The 21,858-nt window shown below is 45.0% G+C and overlaps 1 protein-coding gene across 1 annotated transcript in view; it reads left to right on the top strand.

Moving 5' to 3' along the window:
* The window catches only part of LOC311240628 (microtubule-associated serine/threonine-protein kinase 1-like), a gene marked incomplete at both ends in the record, with an annotated part of 155,423 nt that overhangs the window by 116,203 nt on the left and 17,362 nt on the right, over positions 1–21,858 (top strand). Inside the window, 5 exons of the mRNA XM_084329200.1 lie at positions 4,198–4,299; positions 5,451–5,573; positions 10,581–10,696; positions 15,534–15,694; positions 20,156–20,418. Coding sequence (XP_084185326.1) covers positions 4,198–4,299; positions 5,451–5,573; positions 10,581–10,696; positions 15,534–15,694; positions 20,156–20,418 — 765 coding nt within the window. The remainder of the gene's footprint in view (positions 1–4,197; positions 4,300–5,450; positions 5,574–10,580; positions 10,697–15,533; positions 15,695–20,155; positions 20,419–21,858) is intronic.

The following is a 21,858-nucleotide window of genomic DNA, read 5'->3' as shown; positions in this document are numbered from 1 at the left end:
GGATGGATGGATGGATGGACAGACGGATGGATGGATGGATAGATGGATGGATGGATGGATGGATGGATGGATGGATGGATGGATGGATGGATAATAATAATAATAATAATAATAAATCAAATTTATATAGCGCCTTTCATAGAACCCAAGGTCGCTTTACAATCAGGACAAAAAATAGGGCAAGGAAAGTAGGGGGGGAGGGGGAAGAGGGGATGAGGGAAAGTAGGGGATAATGGACCTAATTTAATCTAAAACTAACTGATGGGGAAAGCCTTGGTGAAGAGGTGTGTTTTTAGAGCGGATTTGAAGGTGTCCAGGGTTGGGGCGTTGCGGATTTCGGGGGGGAGAGAGTTCCAGAGGGTAGGGGACGCCACGCTGAAGGCTCTGTCCCCAAAAGTCCGTAACCTGGTGCGAGGGATGGAGAGGAGACCTAGATCAGAGGATCGTAGGTTCCGGGATGGAGTGTACTGGTGGAGGAGATCAGACAGGTACCGGGGGGCGAGGGCATGGAGGGATTTGTAGGTGAGGAGCAGGAGTTTGAAGGTGATGCGGAACCTGACTGGAAGCCAGTGGAGATGGATGAGGGTGGGGGTGATGTGCTGCCAGGGCTTGGTGTGAGTGAGAACTCTGGCAGCTGAGTTCTGGACATACTGGAGCCTGTCCAGGGCTTTGCTGGGTACCCCGAACAGGACTCCATTACAATAGTCCAACCGGGAGGTGACAAATGAGTGGATCAGGGTCTCCGCCACAGAGTCTGAGAGTGAGGGTCGGAGACGGGAGATGTTCCTGAGGTGGTAGAAGGCAGACTTGGTGACAGATTTGATGTGGGAGTGAAATGAAAGTGTGGAGTCAAGGGTGACGCCCAGGTTACGGACTTCGAGAGACGGGGAGATGGAAGAGCCGTCAATGTGGAGGAGGAGATCTCCAACCTTCCCGAGCAGTGCCTTGGGGGCCACAACCATGAGCTCTGTCTTTTTGCTGTTGAGTTTGAGTAATTTGGTTGCCATCCAGGTTTTTATAGCGTGGAGGCAGTTGACTACAGACTGTGGGGGGAGCTGGGAGGATGGTGAGGTGCTGATGTAGAGCTGAGTATCATCAGCATAACAGTGGAAGTTGAGTCCGTGGTGACGTATAATCTGACCGAGGGGGAGCATGTAGATGGTGAATAGTAGGGGACCCAGCACAGAGCCCTGGGGGACACCGTGGTTGACTGGGGCCGGGGGGGAGGATGAGCCGCTGACGCTGACAAACTGAGATCTATTAGTGAGATATGAATGAAACCATGACAGAGCTGTACCGGTGATGCCTAGGTTGTCGGAGAGGCATTTGAGGAGGACTGAGTGGGATATTGTGTCGAACGCCGCGGAGAGGTCGAGAAGGATGAGGAGGCTGATGTGTCCGGAGTCTGCAGCAAGGAGGAGGTCATTAGTGATCTTGATGAGGGCGGTCTCTGTGCTGTGATGTGCTCGGTAGGCTGACTGAAGGGGTTCGTAGAGCTCATGGTTGGACAGATGTTGATGAAGCTGGGCGGCGACTGCCCTTTCCAAGGTTTTGCTTAGGAAAGGAAGGTTGGAGATCGGCCGGTAGTTGTCCAGCACCTCAGGGTCCAAACCAGGCTTTTTTAGGATGGGAGTGATGGAGGCGGTTTTGAAACAGGAGGGAACTATTCCAGATGACAGAGAGGAGTTGATGATGTCCGTTATGATGGGGCAGAGGGTAGGAAGGCAGGCCTTGACCAGTACCGTAGGCATGGGGTCGAGGGAGCAGGTGGAAGCTTTGGCTCTGGTAACCAGCTTCATGACCAGCGGAACATCCACTGGGGAGAAGGAGGAGAGAGAGCACTGGGGATGGAGGGATGCAGCTGGGAGCATGTAGTCCGGCGTCAGGGGTAAGTGAGGAGGGGAGGGGGCGGGCACCATGAGTTGTTGGTGGATGGAAGTCACTTTAGCCTGGAAAAAGTCCAGGAACTTAGAGCAGAGGTCAGGAGCATCAGTGTGGGAGGCAGTGAGAGGGCGGAGGAGACGATTTATGGTTGAAAAAAGTGATCTGGGGTTATTTTGCTGTGAGGTGATGAGGGTGGAGTAGTACGCGGTCCTGGTCTTGGAGAGAGCCTCTCTGTAGGACCTCACGTGGTCGACGAAGGCCAGACGGTGGACGGTGAGGCCAGATCGCCTGGAGAGTCGCTCCAGTCGTCGACCCACTCTTTTCATAGAGCGGAGGTCAGAGGTAAACCATGGGGCAGGGCGAGGAAAGGACACATTCCGGCTTCTGAGGGGCGCCAGAGAGTCCAGGCTGAGGGAGAGGGCGGCATTGTAACGGGCTGCTAAGGTGTCCGGGGAGGTATCGGAGGGAACCGGGGCCATGTGGGTAGTGATGAGGTCAGATAGGGCTGATGCACACACTGACTTGGTGTCCCTGAATGTGAGGGTGCGCGTTGGGCGCTGCCTGGGCGGGGGGATAGGGACAGTGAAAAGAATGGCATGGTGGTCAGATACCGCAAGGTCTAGACACTGCAGGTGGGAGGGGGGGTTACCGGTGGAGCAGACCAGATCCAGAGTGTGACCTTTGGAGTGGGTGGGGCCCTGGACATGCTGCGTGATGCTGAGGCAGTCCAGAAGCGACAGGAAATCAGCGGCAAAGTTGCAGTTGGTGGAGTCAACATGAATGTTGAAATCTCCGAGCAGATAGGTGGTGAGGGACCTGGAGCAGAAGGAGGACAGGAGCTCGGTTAGCTCTGACAGGAAGGTGGTGGAGGCTTTGGGGGGGCGGTAAATCAGGGCGAATTGAGGTTGAGGTTCAGGAGATCCGGAGAGAGAGAATGTAATGCATTCGAATGATGTGAGATCAGGAGTGGGGATCTCCTTGACCTGGAAGTCTGTACGATGAATGACAGCCAGCCCGCCGCCACGGCCCGTGGAGCGCGGTTTCTGGAGGTAGATGTAACCAGGGGGTGTAGCTTGGTTTAGTGTGATGAAATCCTGTTTATTTTGCCATGTTTCAGTCAAACATAAAAAATCCAGTTTTCTTTCAGTGATGATATCATGGATGAGTAGTGCCTTGTTATTGAGGGAGCGAGTATTGAGCAGCATGAACGTGGCTGTGGAGGAGACAGGCAGAGTGGGAGGGGTGCTACTGTCTGAGCAGGCCAGGGGCTTCAGACAGCTGGTGCGCACGTGAGGTGTGTTGTGATGACGTTGATGAACAACACGGAAGCGCAGAGCAGATACTACCACTGGAATAGTGGAATCTGTGCAGATGAGTTTGTAGCGGGATGCTCGATGTATATAGCGGGGGCGTTGAAGGAGTCCGAGTGATCTGATGGTATCCAGCCAGATTGGCGCAGCTGCGTTGAAAAAGCTCCGAAGTTGGTGAGAGGAGTATGTTAGCATATCGACCGGAGCAGCTAACCGGCTAACGACCAGCCACACACAACGAATCCAGCCTCGGACAACAGCACACTGCGGTGGAGTGATCAGAACTCACGAACAATCCAGGTACATGTAGAGAGTTAATCCAGTTGGGGAAAAACATGTGATGGAAAAAAGATGATCCAAACCGAAAACCCAGGAGTAGAGGGAAGCCGGCTGGCTAGTTTGACAACGGGGCTAACGATGCTAACAGCTGACGCTGACAGCGGGCAGGTAGCAAACACTAGCCCAGCTGATCAGCAGAGAGGGTGAGTAAACACAAAAACCGGATAAATGAAAATTATCACACTGTTATGGCAAAGTAAAAAAGATCTGAATCTAACGTTAGTAGCCCAGACAAAAAATGTTTAGTAAGGGAAGGAACGTTAACTCAGTGGAGCGACTGAGAAGCGGCGACATCAAACGCCAGCGTCCTCTCAGCAGCACGTCTACTGGATGGATGGATGGATGGATGGATGGATGGATGGATGGATGGATGGATGGATGGATGGATGGATGGATGGATGGATGGACAGACGGATGGATGGACAGACGGATGGACAGACAGACAGACAGACAGACAGACAGACAGACAGACAGACAGACAGACAGGTAGATAGACAGGTCAATAGACAGGTAGATAGATAGACAGACAGACAGTATAGAAGTAGGATCTCAGCCATCCTTTCCTTCTCTCTACCAGTCAGATCAGCCCCTCTCACTGTCACATGTGTGGCACTTCCTCTTATATCCCTTTTATGCCCCACAATGCCTCTCTTCTGTGTTCCAGATGACATCGTGTGGCCCGAGGGAGACGAGGCTCTCCCTGCAGACGCCCAGCACCTCATCTCCACACTGCTGCAGACCAACCCGCTGGTCCGGCTGGGCACAGGTCAGTCAGATACAGTACAGCAGTGGAATAATAATATATACAAATATTGTATAATACTGTATATACCAATATAATAATAGTGTAGTATTTAGATAGTATGATTCAGTTATAATATAATAAAATTAAAATAATAAAATGATATAGTACAGTATATAGAAGTATAATATAGAATAATACATTATATAATAGAACAGTGTACTATAAATATATAGATAAGTGTGTGTGTGTGTGTGTGTGTGTGTGTGTGTGTGTGTGTGTGTGTGTGTGTGTGTGTGTGTGTGTGTGTGTGTGTGTGTGTGTGTGTGTGTGTGTGTGTGTGTGTGTGTGTGTGTGTGTGTGTGTGTGTGTGTGTGTGTGTGTGTGTGTGTGTGTGTGTGTGAATGAATTAACCTCAGGAAATATGCAATTTAACTGATAGATACACAAAATGTATTTATTTATGTTAATCAGTGTACTTGGGGGGTTAACCGTCTGTAGTGTGGTAGTGAAAGGGTTAACCTTATGCAGTGTGGTAGTGAAAGGGTTAACCTTCTGAAGTGTGGTAGTGAAAGGGTTAACCTTCTGCAGTGTGGTAGTGAAAGGGTTAACCTTCTGAAGTGTGGTAGTGAAAGGGTTAACACATTGCCGTGGTAGTGAAAGGGTTAAGGTAGGGTTATTACTGTGATACAGTGGTAATTGTTGTTTTCTTGCTGCTGTCTTTTCCTGTGTCTCTTTCCCTCTCTCTTTCTCCCTCTCTCTTTCTCCCTCTCTCTTTCTCCTCACTCTTTCCTTATTTCCCCCTCTCTCTTTCTCTCCTTCTCACTCTCTCTCTCCCTCTCCTCTCATCTCTCTCTCCCTCTCTCTCTCTCTCTCTCCCTCTCTTTTGCTCCTCGCTCTTTCCTTCTCTCTCTCCCTCTCCCTCTCCCTCTCCCCTCTCCCCTCTCCCTCTCCCTCTCCCCTCTCCCTCTCCCTCTCCCCTCTCCCCTCTCCCCTCTCCCTCTCCCTCTCCCTCTCCCTCTCCCTCTCCCTCTCCCTCTCCTCCTCTCCCCTCTCCCCTCTCCCCTCTCCCTCTCTCCCTCTCTCTCTCTCCCTCTCCCCTCTCCCTCTCCCCTCTCTCTCTCTCTCTCCCTCTCCTCTCCCCCTCTCTCCCTCTCCCTCTCCTCCTCTGCCAGGTGGAGCGTTTGAGGTGAAGCAGCACTCGTTCTTCAGTGAGCTGGACTGGAACAGTGTGTTGAGACAGAAAGCAGAGTTCATACCTCACCTGGAGTCTGAAGAAGACACCAGTTATTTTGACAGTAAGTCTGAGAAGACACCAGTTATTTTGACAGTAAGTCTGAGAAGACACCAGTTATTTTGACAGTAAGTCTGAGAAGACAGCAATTATTCTGACAGTACATCTGAGAAGACACCAGTTATTCTGACATTAAGTCTGAGAAGACACCAGTTATTAAGTCTAAGAAGACAGCAGTTATTCTGACAGTAAGTCTGAGAAGACAGCAGTTATTCTGACAGTAAGTCTGAGAAGACAGCAGTTATTCTGACAGTAAGTCTGAGAAGACAGCAGTTATTCTGACAGTAAGTCTGAGAAGACAGCAGTTATTCTGACAGTAAGTCTGAGAAGACAGCAGTTATTCTGACAGTAAGTCTGAGAAGACAGCAGTTATTCTGACAGTAAGTCTGAGAAGACAGCAGTTATTCTGACAGTAAGTCTGAGAAGACAGCAATTATTCTGACAGTAAGTCTGAGAAGACAGCAATTATTCTGACAGTAAGTCTGAGAAGACAGCAGTTATTCTGACAGTAAGTCTGAGAAGACAGCAATTATTCTGACAGTAAGTCTGAGAGTACATAAGACACCAGTTATGCTGATAGTACATTTGATAAGACACCATGTTATTCTGACAGTAAGTCTATGAGGGCTGCATAGCAGTATGGCTATGCAGACGACCTGGCCATCCTACTCAGCAGCAAGCCAACTTGGACTTGGGAAGCAGCCGAAGAGGGCCTCACTGAAGATATGAACATCCTGTCTTCATACCTGAGGAACTGGCGTCTCAAGCTCAGTATGGGAAAGACAATGTCTACAATGTTCCACCTCAACAACAGGGAAGCGACCCGTGAGATGAGCGTCATGGTGGATAACGTCCGGCTACAGTACCAACATACCCCCACATACCTCGGTGTGAAGCTTGACAGAACACTGTCATTCAAACAACACCTGGAAGGTGCCAGGGGAAAAACAACTGCCCGTGCCGCGCTGATACGACGACTAGCCGGCACCACATGGGGAGCCTCAACAAAGACACTGCGCATCTCCTCACTGGCCCCGGTGTTCTCTGCCGCCGAGTAATGCACCCCGGTCTGGTGCCGTAGCGTGAAGAAGCTGGATGTTGTTCTCAACAGCGTCCTGCGGACAGTCTCTGGTTGCCTACAAGCCACACCGGTAAACCAACTGCCCGTACTCGCTGGTATCGCCCCGGCTACCATCAGACGAGAAGCAGCCACACTAGCCCTTTCCCGCAAGGCACAGATCAGTGCATCCCACCACCTTCACAATACCACCACAGAGACACCACGACGCGTGTGCGCCTAAAGTCACGGCGCCCCTTTTCCATGCAAGCCTACAGGCTACTCCACACAACACCATCTGACACTTCCAAGGCCTCGAGGACAGTGCCTCATGCGAGTGTGGGGCCCCTGCACAGACTGTGGAACATATCATCACCAGTTGCCCCAAACACACCGGCCACCGTATGGAGAACGCGGTCTGATGGAACTGGACGATGAAACGCTGGCCTGGCTTGCCTCAACGGAGCTGCAGGTCTAAAGACACACGCCAGAAGAAGAAGAAGGCACCGAGGACAGTGGCTCAGGAGACAGAGAGGTTGTCTGGTTCCCAGGTGGATCCCGGCTCCACCTGACTTCACGTTGAAGTGTCCTTGAGCAAGACACTGAACTCCTAGCTGGTTGGCGACTTGCTTGTCTGCCTTTGCCGTCTGTGTGTGTGTGTGTGTGTGTGTGTGTGTGTGTGTGTGTGTGTGTGTGTGTGTGTGTGTGTGTGTGTGTGTGTGTGTGTGTGTGTGTGTGTGTGTGTGTGTGTGTGTGTGTGTGTGTGTGTGTGTGTGTGTGTGTGTGTGTGTGTGTGTGTGTGTGTGTGTGTGTGTGTGTGTGTGTGTGTGTGTGTGTGTGTGTGTGTGTGTGTGTGTGTGTGTGTGTGTGTGTGTGTGTGTGTGTGTGTGTGTGTGTGTGTGTGTGTGTGTGTGTGTGTGTGTGTGTGTGTGTGTGTGTGTGTGTGTGTGTGTGTGTGTGTGTGTGTGTGTGTGTGTGTGTGTGTGTGTGTGTGTGTGTGTGTGTGTGTGTGTGTGTTTTTATTACTAATGTTCTCATGTTACCAAGGTTGTTCTTACCAAGGTTTTTATATTATCAATTTTCTCATATTACCAAGGTTCTTATTACCAAGGTTTGGTCACTGATGCGGAAGTAAACAACTACTGGAGCGCTGACTGGGATTCTAAACATTTCATTCACTTAAATAGGGAGGTGTAGTCTGACATCACTTTGGACCGCCTGCGAGGTCCACCCGTATAGGGATTTATCATTGAGAAAATGGATTATCGGCTATTGTAACAATTCTGCCTCATGAACATTGGCAAGCTTTCCATTTTTGCACACAATGAGTTCCCTTCTATCACTAACATTATTGTTGGTTGAAATAAAATGTGGCTCTTTAGCCACTCAGTGGCTCCCTGTTGGTTTGAAAAATAATAATACGATGGAAATAAATAACGGCTATTTTTATTTAATACATTTTTTTATTTTGGAGATCAAGGTGATACTGTGAACTGAAATAAAAAAGTGTTTAATATTTCATCAACTAAAATATACATCATACCCCGCGCCTCTCCCTGCCGTCTGCAGGTGGCTACGTTTCCAACCAATTAGCTAACTATGGATGAATCCAAAAAAAATTAAGTAGAGGGTTTAATTCAGCGTGGACAGATTAATTTGCTTTCACTACTAACGATGCAGGCTTACCTGTACCTGCTTGATATGTGGCAAGAAATTAGCGAACAACAAAAAAACGTCACTCCCACTCAAAGAAATCAAAAGCATGTATTTATCAAACTCAAACATTTTCTAAACACAGTTTTATATTAACTTAATAAATAAACAAAAACGAAAAATCTACTTATGTCAATGAAAATGTCCAACTAAATAACAGATACCCGCATACAATGCTGAAAATAACCAACTGTACTAAGCAACAAGAGTATTTTCAATGAGGCTATTATTATTATTATTATTTAGCAACAAGATAGCCTACATAGAACATAAATAGCCTGTCTTAGCTGACTCACATGGTCCCGGGGTGTCAGACCTGCAGCACATGCAGCCTGGTCACAATCAGTCCAAAAACACTCGCTCGGATGCTACCAATGTCGCAGACTTTGCCAGCTCTGCCAGCCTGGGGAATCCCCCCGCAATTGACTGATTGATTGATTGATTGAAAACTTTATTAACAGATTGCAGAATGGGTACAATACAGTACAGCTCAATACACACAATTGTTAAGGGGATGCAGACCAGAGAAAGACTTTCGTCTTGTTTACATCAGGGTCCCCCATTTTCAATTCATCAGGACATATATGACATACATGACATACAGATAGACAGTACTGCTACATCTATACATTTATGACATACCAGATTTGCAAATACAGTACTGTTTGTGATACAAAAAGAGTCAAGAAAAGGGAGTATATACATTTGACGTAGAACCTGTACATTGGAGGAGGTTGGGTGGGGGGGGTTGGGTACATTGGGATATTGACAACCATACTGGGTAATTTACATTAGAGGTGGTTGGGGGGGGGGGGGGGGAGAAACACTGTATAAACAAGCAAAACTGTACATTGGGGGGGGGGGGGGGGGGGGGACACTGTACAAACAAGCACAATTGTACATTGGAATATTGACAACCATACTAGGTAAATTACTGTACATTGGAGGGGGTTGGGTTAGGACATTTACAGGGGCCAGTTTCGAATTGCAGTCTCCCGTAGGTGTCCCTTGAGAGTGGTTTTAAAAGTGGGTAGTGATTCACATTCCTTTACAGCTTTGGGTAGGGCGTTCCACATTGATGTGGCATAATTGCGAAACGTGTTTAGTCCCTTGTTTGAGCCGAATCTGGGTTTAACATGATTTGTGGAGCTCCCTCTGTGTTGTGATCGTGGTATTCACTGACCTTTGGGAAGTATTTTGACATGTACATGGGTACCTTGGTCGTGTAGTGTATCTTGTAGACAGTAACATAGCTTTCGGTCGTCAGGGCAACCTTGCAACCTAGTTGAAGTATATGAAACGATATTAAATATAGAATGCATTCGTTAGAGAAAACAAATTTCAATAATATATGCCATATTCTATGCACACTGTACAGCCATCCTTTATGTGACGGAGAGATACACCTTACATTTTGACAGAGAAGATAATCTCCCAATTCAGATATAATTGTAATACAAACGGTTCCAAAGATATTTAATGTTTGTAGGCATATTTTCACACCACCACCAAAGTACTGGGTCCGTTGTCTCTTATTCGGAATGGATTTGGTGCCAGCTGTAATTTCTGCCCGTCTCCTCTCCGACACTTGAGACCGAACGAAAAATAACAATAGGTACATACTAGAAATAATCTTTTGAATAAATTCCAATCCCTATCTCTATATGTAGTATAAATATATATAAAACGTTATACACTGTTATCTTAATTTTAAGGGTAAATAGGTTTTGCTGCTCCAGGTGAATTTTATTTAGTGCAGGAGGGGGCAAAATGCCTCTTTTGATAGTAAAGGTTGCCGACCCCTGATCTAGACCTTCTTTTTCTAAAGACCTTGGGCACTGCCAGGAAATCAGAGCTCTCTCTCTCTCTCACTCTGACAAGCTGTGGCTATATCTTAGAGGTAGGCAGGCACACACCATTACTGCTCCATGACAAACTACAAACAAACAGAAAGAAAGAAAGAAAGAAGAAAGAAAGAAAGAAAGAAAGAAAGAAAGAAAGAAAGAAAGAAAGAAAGAAAGAAAGAAAGAAAGAAAGAAAGAAAGAAAGAAAGAAAGAAAGAAAGAAAGAAAGAAAGAAAGAAAGAAAGAAAAAAGAAAGAAAGAAAGAAAGAAAGAAAGAAAGAGTGATCAGTAAGAACCAAAGGGAAAGGGATGGAGGGATAAAAGAGGGAGATAATGGCGCTGCATTTAGTTTAGCTCCCGTCTCATTTGACATCCTGTACCCTTCTCCCCTCCACAGCTCGCTCTGAGAAATACCATCACATCCACTCCTACGACGAGGACGACATCATCAACAACGACGACGACCCTGTAGAGATCCGTCGCTTCTCCTCCTGCTCCCCACGCTTCAGCAAGGTCAGCCTCTCCAACAGCATGCAGCCTCAAGTTACTGAGAATCACTTGTCAAAGGCATAATCAGTGATCCCAACGCAAACAAATAGGCAGCCCCACCATTTAAGATAAAACATAGGAATGTTGTCTTTCTCTAGTTGATTGAGTGAGTACTTGATACAAAGACTAACACTAGACAACAGGTAAACATGAGTCTTTAATTGTATTTGCTGTATTTTGTGGCTGTAAAAAGTGTGTTGAATGAATGAATGAATGAAAACTTTATTTAACAGATTGCAGAATGGGTACAATACAGTACGGCTCAATACATACAATTGTTAAGGGGATGCAGACCTGAGAAAGACGTTTGTCTTGTTTCCATCAGGGTCCCCCATTTTCAATTCATATAGACATTTATGACATACACAACATACATGACATTTATGGCATAGGGACATATAGGTATTTAGTACTGATACATTTGTGACATAGGCGGTATTCAAATATACAGTACTGTTACCCCTAGATCCTGACAGAGTATATACATATGATGGGGAGGGGACTGTACATTAGGAGGGGGTGGGTGGGTGGGAGGGAAATATACATACGGCGGGGAGGGAATATATACATGCGGTGGGGAGGAGACTGTCTATTAGGAGGTGGTGGGGGTTGGTATTACATTGGTAATAAACACTGGAGTAAAACAAAATCCAATTTACAGAAAGTTAAAAAAGTTACAAATAGCATATTGATCCATCTACAAATCAGACTCTTCAAAAATGTATGTTAATATTCCCCATATTGATATGGGGGGAAATGTAAAATAATCTTATCATATGCCTTTGTTGTGTTTGACTCTTTTGATACCCTTAACTCATTGGGCGCCATGCCAGAGTAAAGTCGGGTTATCCCGCCAGCGGTTGAGCGCCATACCAGAGTATAGTCGGGTTTTGGCAGTTTTTTCTTTTATTCATTACAGGCTCACGGACCTCGGTGTTACCATAGGAAATCATTCTGAGATCCCAAGAGGGCAATACCGGCCGCATCCTGCTAGGTGGCAGTATCGCCCACCCTTTGAAACCTTATTTCACACTGTGTGTCACATCTAATGTCGTCTGGGCGGAAAATTTAGACCAAGCCAAGTAAATCGCTTCATCCGATCACTTCGAAAACGCGTTCAGCACACTTGAGGCATATCTTGTGCCACTTCATGTCAGGGACCCGATCGACATCAATACTGGAAATCGCGATCTTTTTCACGTGTTGGACAAGGGATAGTTACTGTCAAATGAGCCATAGTATTGTCTCCATAGCTATAATATAGAATATAGATATAGCCCTGCAAACACCGCGACGCACAGTGAAAATCCCTATCTTTTAAAGCGGTGGCCCATTGAGTACAAGGATGGATTGAATGAGTTAAAGAGAAAATCCACCATAAAACAGAATCTCACTTGTGTTGTTCTAATGATCTGTGTTAAGTCTGTATCTATAAAACATAGACAACTGTCTCCCTAAGCTGGAAATTAGAGCAACAAGACTTGAATCTGTGATGTTATCAGGTGACACTTTTTGGAGTTGGTCCACTGACGATGGATTCACTTTGTGGGATGTTTGAGGCTATTACATTTACATTTACATTTACATTTAGTCATTTAGCTGACGCTTTTATCCAAAGCGACTTACAAGTTCTGTACGACAAGCCATCAGGAAGAGCACAACTCTATCAGCTGAGTAACAATGTTCATCAAAGTGTTGAGTGCTACAGTGTAGGTTAGTTTATTAGGACAAGTGCATGACAGTATGGTTAGTTAGGGTTAGATTTTTTTTTTTTTTTTTTTTTTTAATTCAGATAATGGTTGAAGAAGTGAGTCTTTAGTCGACGGCGAAAGATTGGACGTGTTTTGGCTGTCCTAACTGGGGTGGGTAGTTCATTCCACCATTGTGGGGCAAGGACTGAGAATAGGCGACTTCTCTTTGATGACCCTCCCAGAGCTTGGATAGGAGTAGGTCTGAGGCGGCCAGAAGATGCAGAGCGTAGGGGTCTTGAGGGTGTGTAGTTAGAGACCATTGACCGGAGGTAGGCGGGAGCAGTTCCCTTTGCCGCACGGTATGCTAGGTCAAGGGCCTTGAAGCGGATTCGTGCAGCAATGGGGAGCCAGTGCAGGTCCCTAAGAAGTGGGGTGACATGGGCCGACTTCGGTAGGTTTGAGATCAGGCGGGCCGCTGCGTTCTGAATGAGTTGAAGAGGCTTAGTGGCAGTGGCCGGGAGGCCAGCGAGCAGTGCGTTGCAGTAGTCGAGGCGGGAGATGACTGTTGATTGGACGAGGAGTTGGGTGGCTTCTTTTGTCAGGAAGGGGCGTATCCTTCTGACGTTGCTCAGGAGGAATCGGCAGGTTCTGGTTGTCGCTGCGATGTGAGCAGAGAAGTTCAACTGGTCGTCGAGGACAACACCAAGGTTCTTGGCGGTCGGGGACGCGGTCACAGCTGCATTCTCGACTGTGATGGAAAGGTCGGTCAGGGGGGAGGATTTGGCCGACATCCAAATTAGTTTCATGTATTTAAATTAGTGCTGTCAATCGATTAAAATATTTAATCGCGATTAATCGCATGATTGTCCATAGTTAACTCGCGATTAATCGCAAATTAATCGCATTTTCTTTAAAAAAAAATGTTTATCTACCTTAAACGGATCTTTTTCAAGTTCCAAGTTTTAATACTCTTATCAACATGCGAGTCAACAAATGCTTGCTTTATGCAGCCATTTAACACAAAAGGATGACCCTCATGCATTGCAAATTTGCATCAAATTCAAAACAGAGTGATGCACAAAATAACTTAAAAGAAAATAATAATTTAAAACAATGAATAAAGTGTGCATGAAATAATAGGGGAAAGAAACCGTTAGAAACTTGTTACATTCACCCACACAAGGGCTGAGTAATCACACACACACCCTCTCTCTCTCACACACACACACACACACTCTCCCAGCTCTCTTTCTCTCTTGCCCCTTCCTCATCTCTCTCACCCCCCTCTCTCTATATATATATATCTCACACACACACACACACACACACACACACACACACACACACACACACACACACACACACACACACACACACACACACACACACACACACACACACACACACACACACATACACTTTGACAGCCTTAATTTAAATACAGACATGTTTATTCAGGTGTAAAGGTGCCTGGCTACATTGATCCGTTGTGTCTGTTTTTTTTTATTTATTATTATATATCTTTTGAATGACGTGTATCTGTTTGTTGGACAGGGCTGACGATGAGTCCGTCTCCGCCAGATTTGTGTCTGTTTTGATGGACAGAAGATTTCAGAGAGCATGAACTTTCAGAACTGATGGCTACGTCAGCGTTCGCTATAGCAAAGCTGTACAATAATGTTAGGTGTCTATTTTATCTACGTTGTTGTGATGGATCAAAGTAACCGGGGCCCTAAGATACTGTATTTCCTCACCTGCGTGCGTGTGTTCACACGGGGAAGGTCAGTGAAAGCCCTTTGCTCTTTCCCATTAGTTGGTCACGCAGCTGAGCAAACACACCAGGGAGCTGCCGGGTGCAATTACACCAGAGCACTCTGCTGTCAGCTGCATTATAGATGTGCATTTGGAATAAGTTAAAGATCCACGGCATTCACAGCATCGCCAGCTTCGGTGATTTGTTATTCCGATATTTTTCCGAATGCAACAGACCCTTGGGTCGATTTGATTGAGATCCTGAAGTAGACCCACATATTACATTTTCTTTATAAAGATAGGGGTGGGGCATGGGGCATACGGTTCAAATTGTATTGGGCTTTTCTTTTGGAGTGCAGAGGGATGCAACTCACGCATTAGGTACCTTTTTCCAGGAAGAGAGAATTGTGAATTTCTTTAGATGAAAAACATTTTTGAAGTATTTTTGGCACATAGACAGTGGCTCAGGAGGTAGAGAAGAGCAGTCGTCTGGTAATTAGTAAGGTTCCCTGGGCTGAGTCATTGATCAGCCTGGCGGCTGAGGGGAAAAAGCTCAGTCTGTGTCGGTGCTTTTGGATAGAAGCTCTAATATAAATGTCATGTTGTCTCCTTGTCTGGACCTGCAGGTGTACAGCACCATGGAGCACCTGTATACATGTCATGTCGTCTCCTTGTCTGGACCTGCAGGTGTACAGCACCATGGAGCACCTGTCTAAATGTCATGTCGTCTCCTTGTCTGGACCTGCAGGTGTACAGCAGCATGGAGCACCTGTCTAAATGTCATGTCGTCTCCTTGTCTGGACCTGCAGGTGTACAGCAGCATGGAGCACCTGTCTAAATGTCATGTCGTCTCCTTGTCTGGACCTGCAGGTGTACAGCAGCATGGAGCACCTGTCTAAATGTCATGTCGTCTCCTTGTCTGGACCTGCAGGTGTACAGCAGCATGGAGCACCTGTCTAAATGTCATGTCGTCTCCTTGTCTGGACCTGCAGGTGTACAGCAGCATGGAGCACCTGTCTAAATGTCATGTCGTCTCCTTGTCTGGACCTGCAGGTGTACAGCAGCATGGAGCACCTGTCTAAATGTCATGTCGTCTCCTTGTCTGGACCTGCAGGTGTACAGCAGCATGGAGCACCTGTCTAAATGTCATGTCGTCTCCTTGTCTGGACCTGCAGGTGTACAGCAGCATGGAGCACCTGTCTAAATGTCATGTCGTCTCCTTGTCTGGACCTGCAGGTGTACAGCAGCATGGAGCACCTGTCTAAATGTCATGTCGTCTCCTTGTCTGGACCTGCAGGTGTACAGCAGCATGGAGCACCTGTCTAAATGTCATGTCGTCTCCTTGTCTGGACCTGCAGGTGTACAGCAGCATGGAGCACCTGTCTCAGCTGGAGCACAAACCCCCCACCGTCACGAGGAGGGAACACAAGATCCCCAGAGAGGAGCGCGTGGCCAAGAGAGAGAGCCTGGGCAGCCTCACGCTCAGAGACAAGACCTGGAGGACGGGATCCCCAGAGATGTGAGGCGTCTGGCTTTTTATTCACCTGCCACTTATAAACCTTTATTTAGGTCACCCTCATTTTCAATGTCGTCGAGACTTTACAGTTCAAGTTTCTTTATTAGCTGTCACACAAAAATACAGAATACTTTTATATGAAATGCTTTTTTTCCGTTTTGCTCCTGAGAGTGTGCTAGATAAAAATACAAATAGATAAAGTATAAAATAGAAAGTCAAAAGTATGTAAACAAAGTGTAAACAAAAGTGTTCATCAATATACATATATATATAATATACAATACAGAGTAGGGGAAAAAATAAACTGAGTTTCAATACAATACAGTATATACAGTACAATGTAGAAATGGGATGGGGTACAACTTAGGGTAAGGTGCAATGAGGTATGAATGAGGTATGACTTGTAGTGCAAATCTCTTTACCAATAAATATAAAGTGTGTTAAAGTGTCTAAAGTGAGTGAAGTAGATGCTACAGTGTAGGGCTGACCCCTATTAATCGATTAGTCGACTAATCGGTCGAAAGGAGCCGTAGTCGACTGGCCAACCTCTTAGTCGAATATAATAAAAAAAAAATATATATATATATATATTTTTTTTTAATCATTCTTTCCAAAAGAAAAGAGGCCTAGAAGCGTGGCTAACACTAATGGCACGCATAGCAGAGGCTAACTGCCTACGAAAACAGGCACAGAGGCACTGAAAGAGGATTTCACCCATCTAATGAACACACTAGACTAGACAAATATCAAGATGTATCCATCAGTGGACCAATTGCATGCTTTTGCAGAGGACAAGAAGCCTTCAGTCGACTCCTTCAGACATTAAGCACCCCCCACAGCCCAAATGGAATGATAAAAAATCTAAATGAGCATTATGTATATGTATTGTATTGGACTGCAAGTATTAGGTATATATATATCCCGTAAACTACATTTATATTGATTTGAAATGTATAATCCTGTGATTTACTTAGGATATTTACTGTTAATGCTTGTGTGTCTACATTTATGTTATGTTTAAAAAAAAAAAAAAAATTAGAAATTAAATATTATACTTTTTTTTTCTTTTTTTTTGTCGACCAATAGTCGACTAACGGCACATTTTGGCCAATCCTAGTCGACCATCCAAATCCTTAGTTGGGGACAGCCCTACTACAGTGAGTTGTTTATTTAAAGTGAGTGTGTACATGTGGATGTGTGTGCTGTGAGTGTATTTGATGGGTTGTTAGTTACATAGTGTTATTGTCGTTGAGCATCCTGTTGGCCTGGGGATAGAAGCTCCTTCTGAGTCTCTGTACTGGCTATGAGACTCCGGTATCGCTTGCCTGACCGCAGCAGTTCAAAGAGGCAGACATTTCAATGCACACATTTCTACAATATAACAATAAAGATAGGCATAAAATCAGCACACAGATTGACAGAATAAAAAAACAATGCATAGATTGCAGACATAAGAATAGGTATAAAAGACAATAAAAGTAGTGCAATGTAAACGTGCAGACTTAATAATGCCATAAAATAAGTACAATGTCGCTCGAAGGCATATGAACCCCCCCGGAACAGTCAGTCCCCCAAAACACTTATAAGCACACCCAGGGCTTGACATTAACTTGTTGGCTCACTAGCCACTGTGGCTAGTGGTTTTCCAAAGTCACTAGCCACTCAGCATTTTCACCAGCCAAAAATCCCTGCACTCGTGCCCCCACCCAAAAAGTATCAGTAGTGTGGTGTGTGATAAAATAACATCTAATCCAATAACATCTGTCCCCACCCGAACATCCCACCCACCCAGACAGTCACACTTTACATTCTCTGTTCCTGTGTAGCCATTTGTGTAATGACAGTATAACAAGTGTTGTACTTAGTCATTGTTGCAATGTACTTACTGCATTGAATTGACTCAATACCTAGGAATAAGGTCAGGGTTAGGATTAGGAATATAGTTAGGGTTATTGTTAATGTTAAGGAAATGTGGTAAGTACACTGTGTAACAATGAGTATGTAATTACAAAAACTAAGTACAAACTTAATTAATTAAATTGTAGAGCACTGTGATATATTGTTACCAATATTTGCTTTGATGTCTAGTCCTCTATTCAGTGTGTGTATGTGTGTGTGAGAGAGAGAGAGAGAGAGAGAGAGAGAGAGAGAGAGACACAGACAGACAAACAGACAGACAGACAGACAGACAGACAGACAGACAGACAGACAGACAGACAGACAGACAGACAGACAGACAGACAGACAGACAGACAGACAGACAGACAGACAGACAGACAGACAGAGTCACAGAGAACATATGGAATTCAATGGAAGAACAGAACACAGAAGAATAGAACACGGTAGAATAGAATGGCTAGGAAACAAGCCATGTTTGATCTGAATGGTAAATAGACTGCAATCATATAGCAGCTTTTAACCAAGAAAGAGGCATCTGGGGCAGCTGTCCATGGTGCTGAGAGCTAACTCAGCAGTGATAATGTGCAGCATATTATTTGCGAGTGCTATCTTGACTGAGAGGGTGGCCAGGACGTGTCTATTCTTAACCCAAACGGTTCATGCGTTTTGCGAATCTGATTGGCCACTGACGTTTCTGGTCATGTGACATGTGCGCCCAATCGCGTGACGCGCCCATTTCCGCCTCGACCAGCAGCAACCCTAACCGTTCTATCGCCATGCTCTAAGACAAACTCTAACCTTAACCAACTTCGAAAAAGTGCCTAAGCTTAACCGGGGAAAGAACTTGCCGTCACACGATTGGTGCGACCAGAAACATCAGTGGCCAATCAGAGCGCAAAACGGGAACGTGGAAGCATGCACCGTTTGGGTTAAGAATACAGGCGGCCAGGATGGTGTTAGTCTCGAGCCCTTATGCTTAAATTAATGTGGCTAGCTAGCTAACAAACACCGTAATATTAGTTTAATAATACATGTTACATAATACATGTTAGTTTGTTTACTTACTCGCACATCCACAAATAGTCGGTCTCGGTCTCATTCTCTTTTCTGTTTGTCGATGGTTTGGTTCAGCCGGTCTTTTTACAATATTCCACCACATTGTAACGTTAGCTAACTGTCTGTAAAGTAAACTATGGATGAGTCGGTCGCACTAACCAGTTTAGCTATTAACAGCGTTCGTTCAGCTGTCAGCTGTCACACACGGAAGCAACACGATGCGCGCGATAGGGCGAAGTAGATGGGCCAATGGAATGAGCACACTGTGCGCACCCAGTCCTCGTGGGAGTTGTAGTATTATATAGTATCACCTGGATTGACTTAATTATTCCAGATGCCTTTTGTAGACTACAATGTTTTTTTTTCATAGAAAGAAAAGGCACCCGCCCCGTTGGCGGGAAGAATGACGCATTTACCTGCCAATGACGAATCTACCCGCATTGGGCGGGTGGGCAGGTGTCAATGTCAAGCCCTGGCACACCTAACAGTTGAGTTTAGCCGTCACGAATAATAATGAAGTACCTACATGTCGGAACTAATGAGGGACTCTATGTGTCAACAAAGCGGAGAAACAAATATTATTGAACTGATAGGTCAACTAGGAAAATGCAGACTTGAGAGTCAGATGGATAGTTATTTACTGGCTGGGAAGTGAAGTAGAAGCCTTTATGGAAGAACGTCCTGCACTGAGACATCAGGTCTAAGACTTAAGAGTAACTGATGGTTAATAACATATGGTTCTTCGTTAGTTCCTAGAAACATAATTGTTATTATTTTGCTATTGCCCCCCCACCCCCCTGAAATAAAGTAGAAATAAACTAGTTTACTCAAATAAACTTGTATTTGTTGTAAGGCTGAGACCACTTATCGATTTATCGATAATTACATGTGTGTGTGTGTGTGTGTGATAATAATATTTAAAATTGTATTATTTTATATATATATATATTTGTTTCCATATATATATATATATTTTTTTTTTTCATAATAATAATTAAATAAATCGATATTTATCGATAATTTTGTCCCGATTTATCGATTCTTCCAAATGGCATATCGTCTCAGCCTTAATTTGTTGTAGTATTTATATAATAACTTATAGTTCTATGAAATCAAAAAATAGTGGTTTATATTCACGAGGGGGTAAAGCGACGTCGGTTCCAATTCCTGTTAGATCTCAAGTACTGAAGCCTGCTGATCTGCATGACACACAGGAAGCATGTGTTTACAGTCTGTTGTCTGTCTGTCCTGCAGGAAGCGTCTGTCCTGCTCTGAGTCCTCCTTCACAGAGACACACAGGAAGCATGTCATTACAGTCTGTTGTCTGTCTGTCCTGCAGGAAGCGTTTGTCCTGCTCTGAGTCCTCCTTCATAGAGACACACAGGAAGCATGTGTTTACAGTCTGTTGGCTGTCTGTCCTGCAGGAAGCGTTTGTCCTGCTCCGAGTCCTCCTTCACAGAGACACACAGGAAGCATGTGTTTACAGTCTGTTGTCTGTCTGTCCTGTAGGAAGCGTCTGTCCTGCTCTGAGTCCTCCTTCACTGAAAGTGACTCCAGCCCCCCCTCTGGAGCCCGCCGCCGCTTCTCCGCACTCATGGACACTCACCGCTTCGCCTCTCCTCTAGAGGGCGACGCAGAGCTGTCTGTCCCCACTAGGCAGGCACAGATGAAGGTCAGGGGGATGTCACTGGAAGGGGCCATCGGCACCGCGGCCAGCCAGGGCGATCTGAGGACCGTCCCTAAAGAGAGCAATGGGCACGCTGCTGCTGGAGGTGAGGGGGACTGTTATGAGACGGTGTAATGGTGTCATTCATGCATTGACGTAAGTCAAAGGTCGGCAATAGGCGGCCCGCGGGCAGAAATTGGCCCGCCAGCAATAATATCTGGCCCTTCAGAATATAAAAAAAATATAATAATAATAAAAAAGATTTAATTTTTTTTTTTTATTATTTTTTTTTTATATCAGACCAACTAGGCTATAGGCTATATGTTAGCTATAATGTCCAAATAGAGAAAATACCACCACCTAAAGAATGCTTATTATACGTTGTTTTATCCATGTTGAGAGTGAATAACAGGTAGGCAGCGAGGTGCAATGTAGTGCTTGCTCAACATGAAAAAAGTCGGTGGACAGCGCCTGGTGCTGAAATAGCAAACAAGCAGTGTGGTGTGAAATTAAAACACCAGTTCAATAAGTCATTCAAACTTTATCTTTACTTATATATGACTGTGACGGCACCACACATGTGAACAGTAACAATGCAATTAAACTGAAGTCAAATCAGAGCAAAAAATGCTGAATCTTCTTCAAGAAGATGCGCTACATTAGGTATATAAGGAATTACAACGAGACATTTATTAACTAAATAAAAAATACTATTAGGCTTTTAACCCTCTAAAGCCGGGGGCAACAGTAGACATGTTTTGTAAAACATTAAATATCATTGGATTTGTTTGTGATAAAGACTTGCTTTATTGTATCGGATAAAAATGTAGTGCATCTCTCAGAGAATGCGCGGATGTAAAGCATAGAATCTTGATTGGTTGTTTTCTCTGGACTGCATCTAATCCGCTGTATCTATCCATTTATCATATATCTATGTCTGTCACTATAGCCAATGGAAATGCTAGAAATGGTCACACATGGACTGGGAGAACCAATGGAAAATTCCTATTGTTTCTCAATAGTCCAGTGCGCTCCACAGAAAGGGCCGTCAGATAGACACATTGGTTATGCGTAATGTAAGATAGGCCGATAAGAGAGAGGCGCTTGTCTCTGGTTTTATAATAAAATGGCAAACAGACAAAGGTATAATGTTCAGTGCACATGTGTATGTCGTTTACAGTTTATTAGGCCACCTATGCAGCTCGTTTATTTTGTCCATTATCTGCCTCTGCCACAAATGTATGTCTTAGTTATAAGGTGGTCTGTCACAGAGTTAAAATGTTTTCACTATCAATATATTAAATTAGCCAATGGCTTGGAAGAAATTTGGCCCTCTCCAAACTTAATTGAAGACCCCTGACGTAAGTGATGAAGAAATAAATAAGATAATATATTCCTTTATTGATCCCCTTGGGGAAATTCAGGTATCATAGCGGGAGGGGGGAGGGGAGGTACAGGTAGTAAAAGACATACAGGTACAGGTCACAGAATTATAGTACAGTGGAGAAGTAAAAAATAAATAGAATAAAAAGGCAGTGTAAACAAT

Source organism: Notolepis coatsorum, assembly GCF_963971535.1.
Source record: "Notolepis coatsorum genome assembly, chromosome: 14".
Taxonomy (NCBI): Eukaryota; Metazoa; Chordata; class Actinopteri; order Aulopiformes; family Paralepididae; genus Notolepis; species Notolepis coatsorum.
Note: the sequence above shows the minus strand (reverse complement) of the source record. Positions and strands in the feature narration are given on the sequence as shown.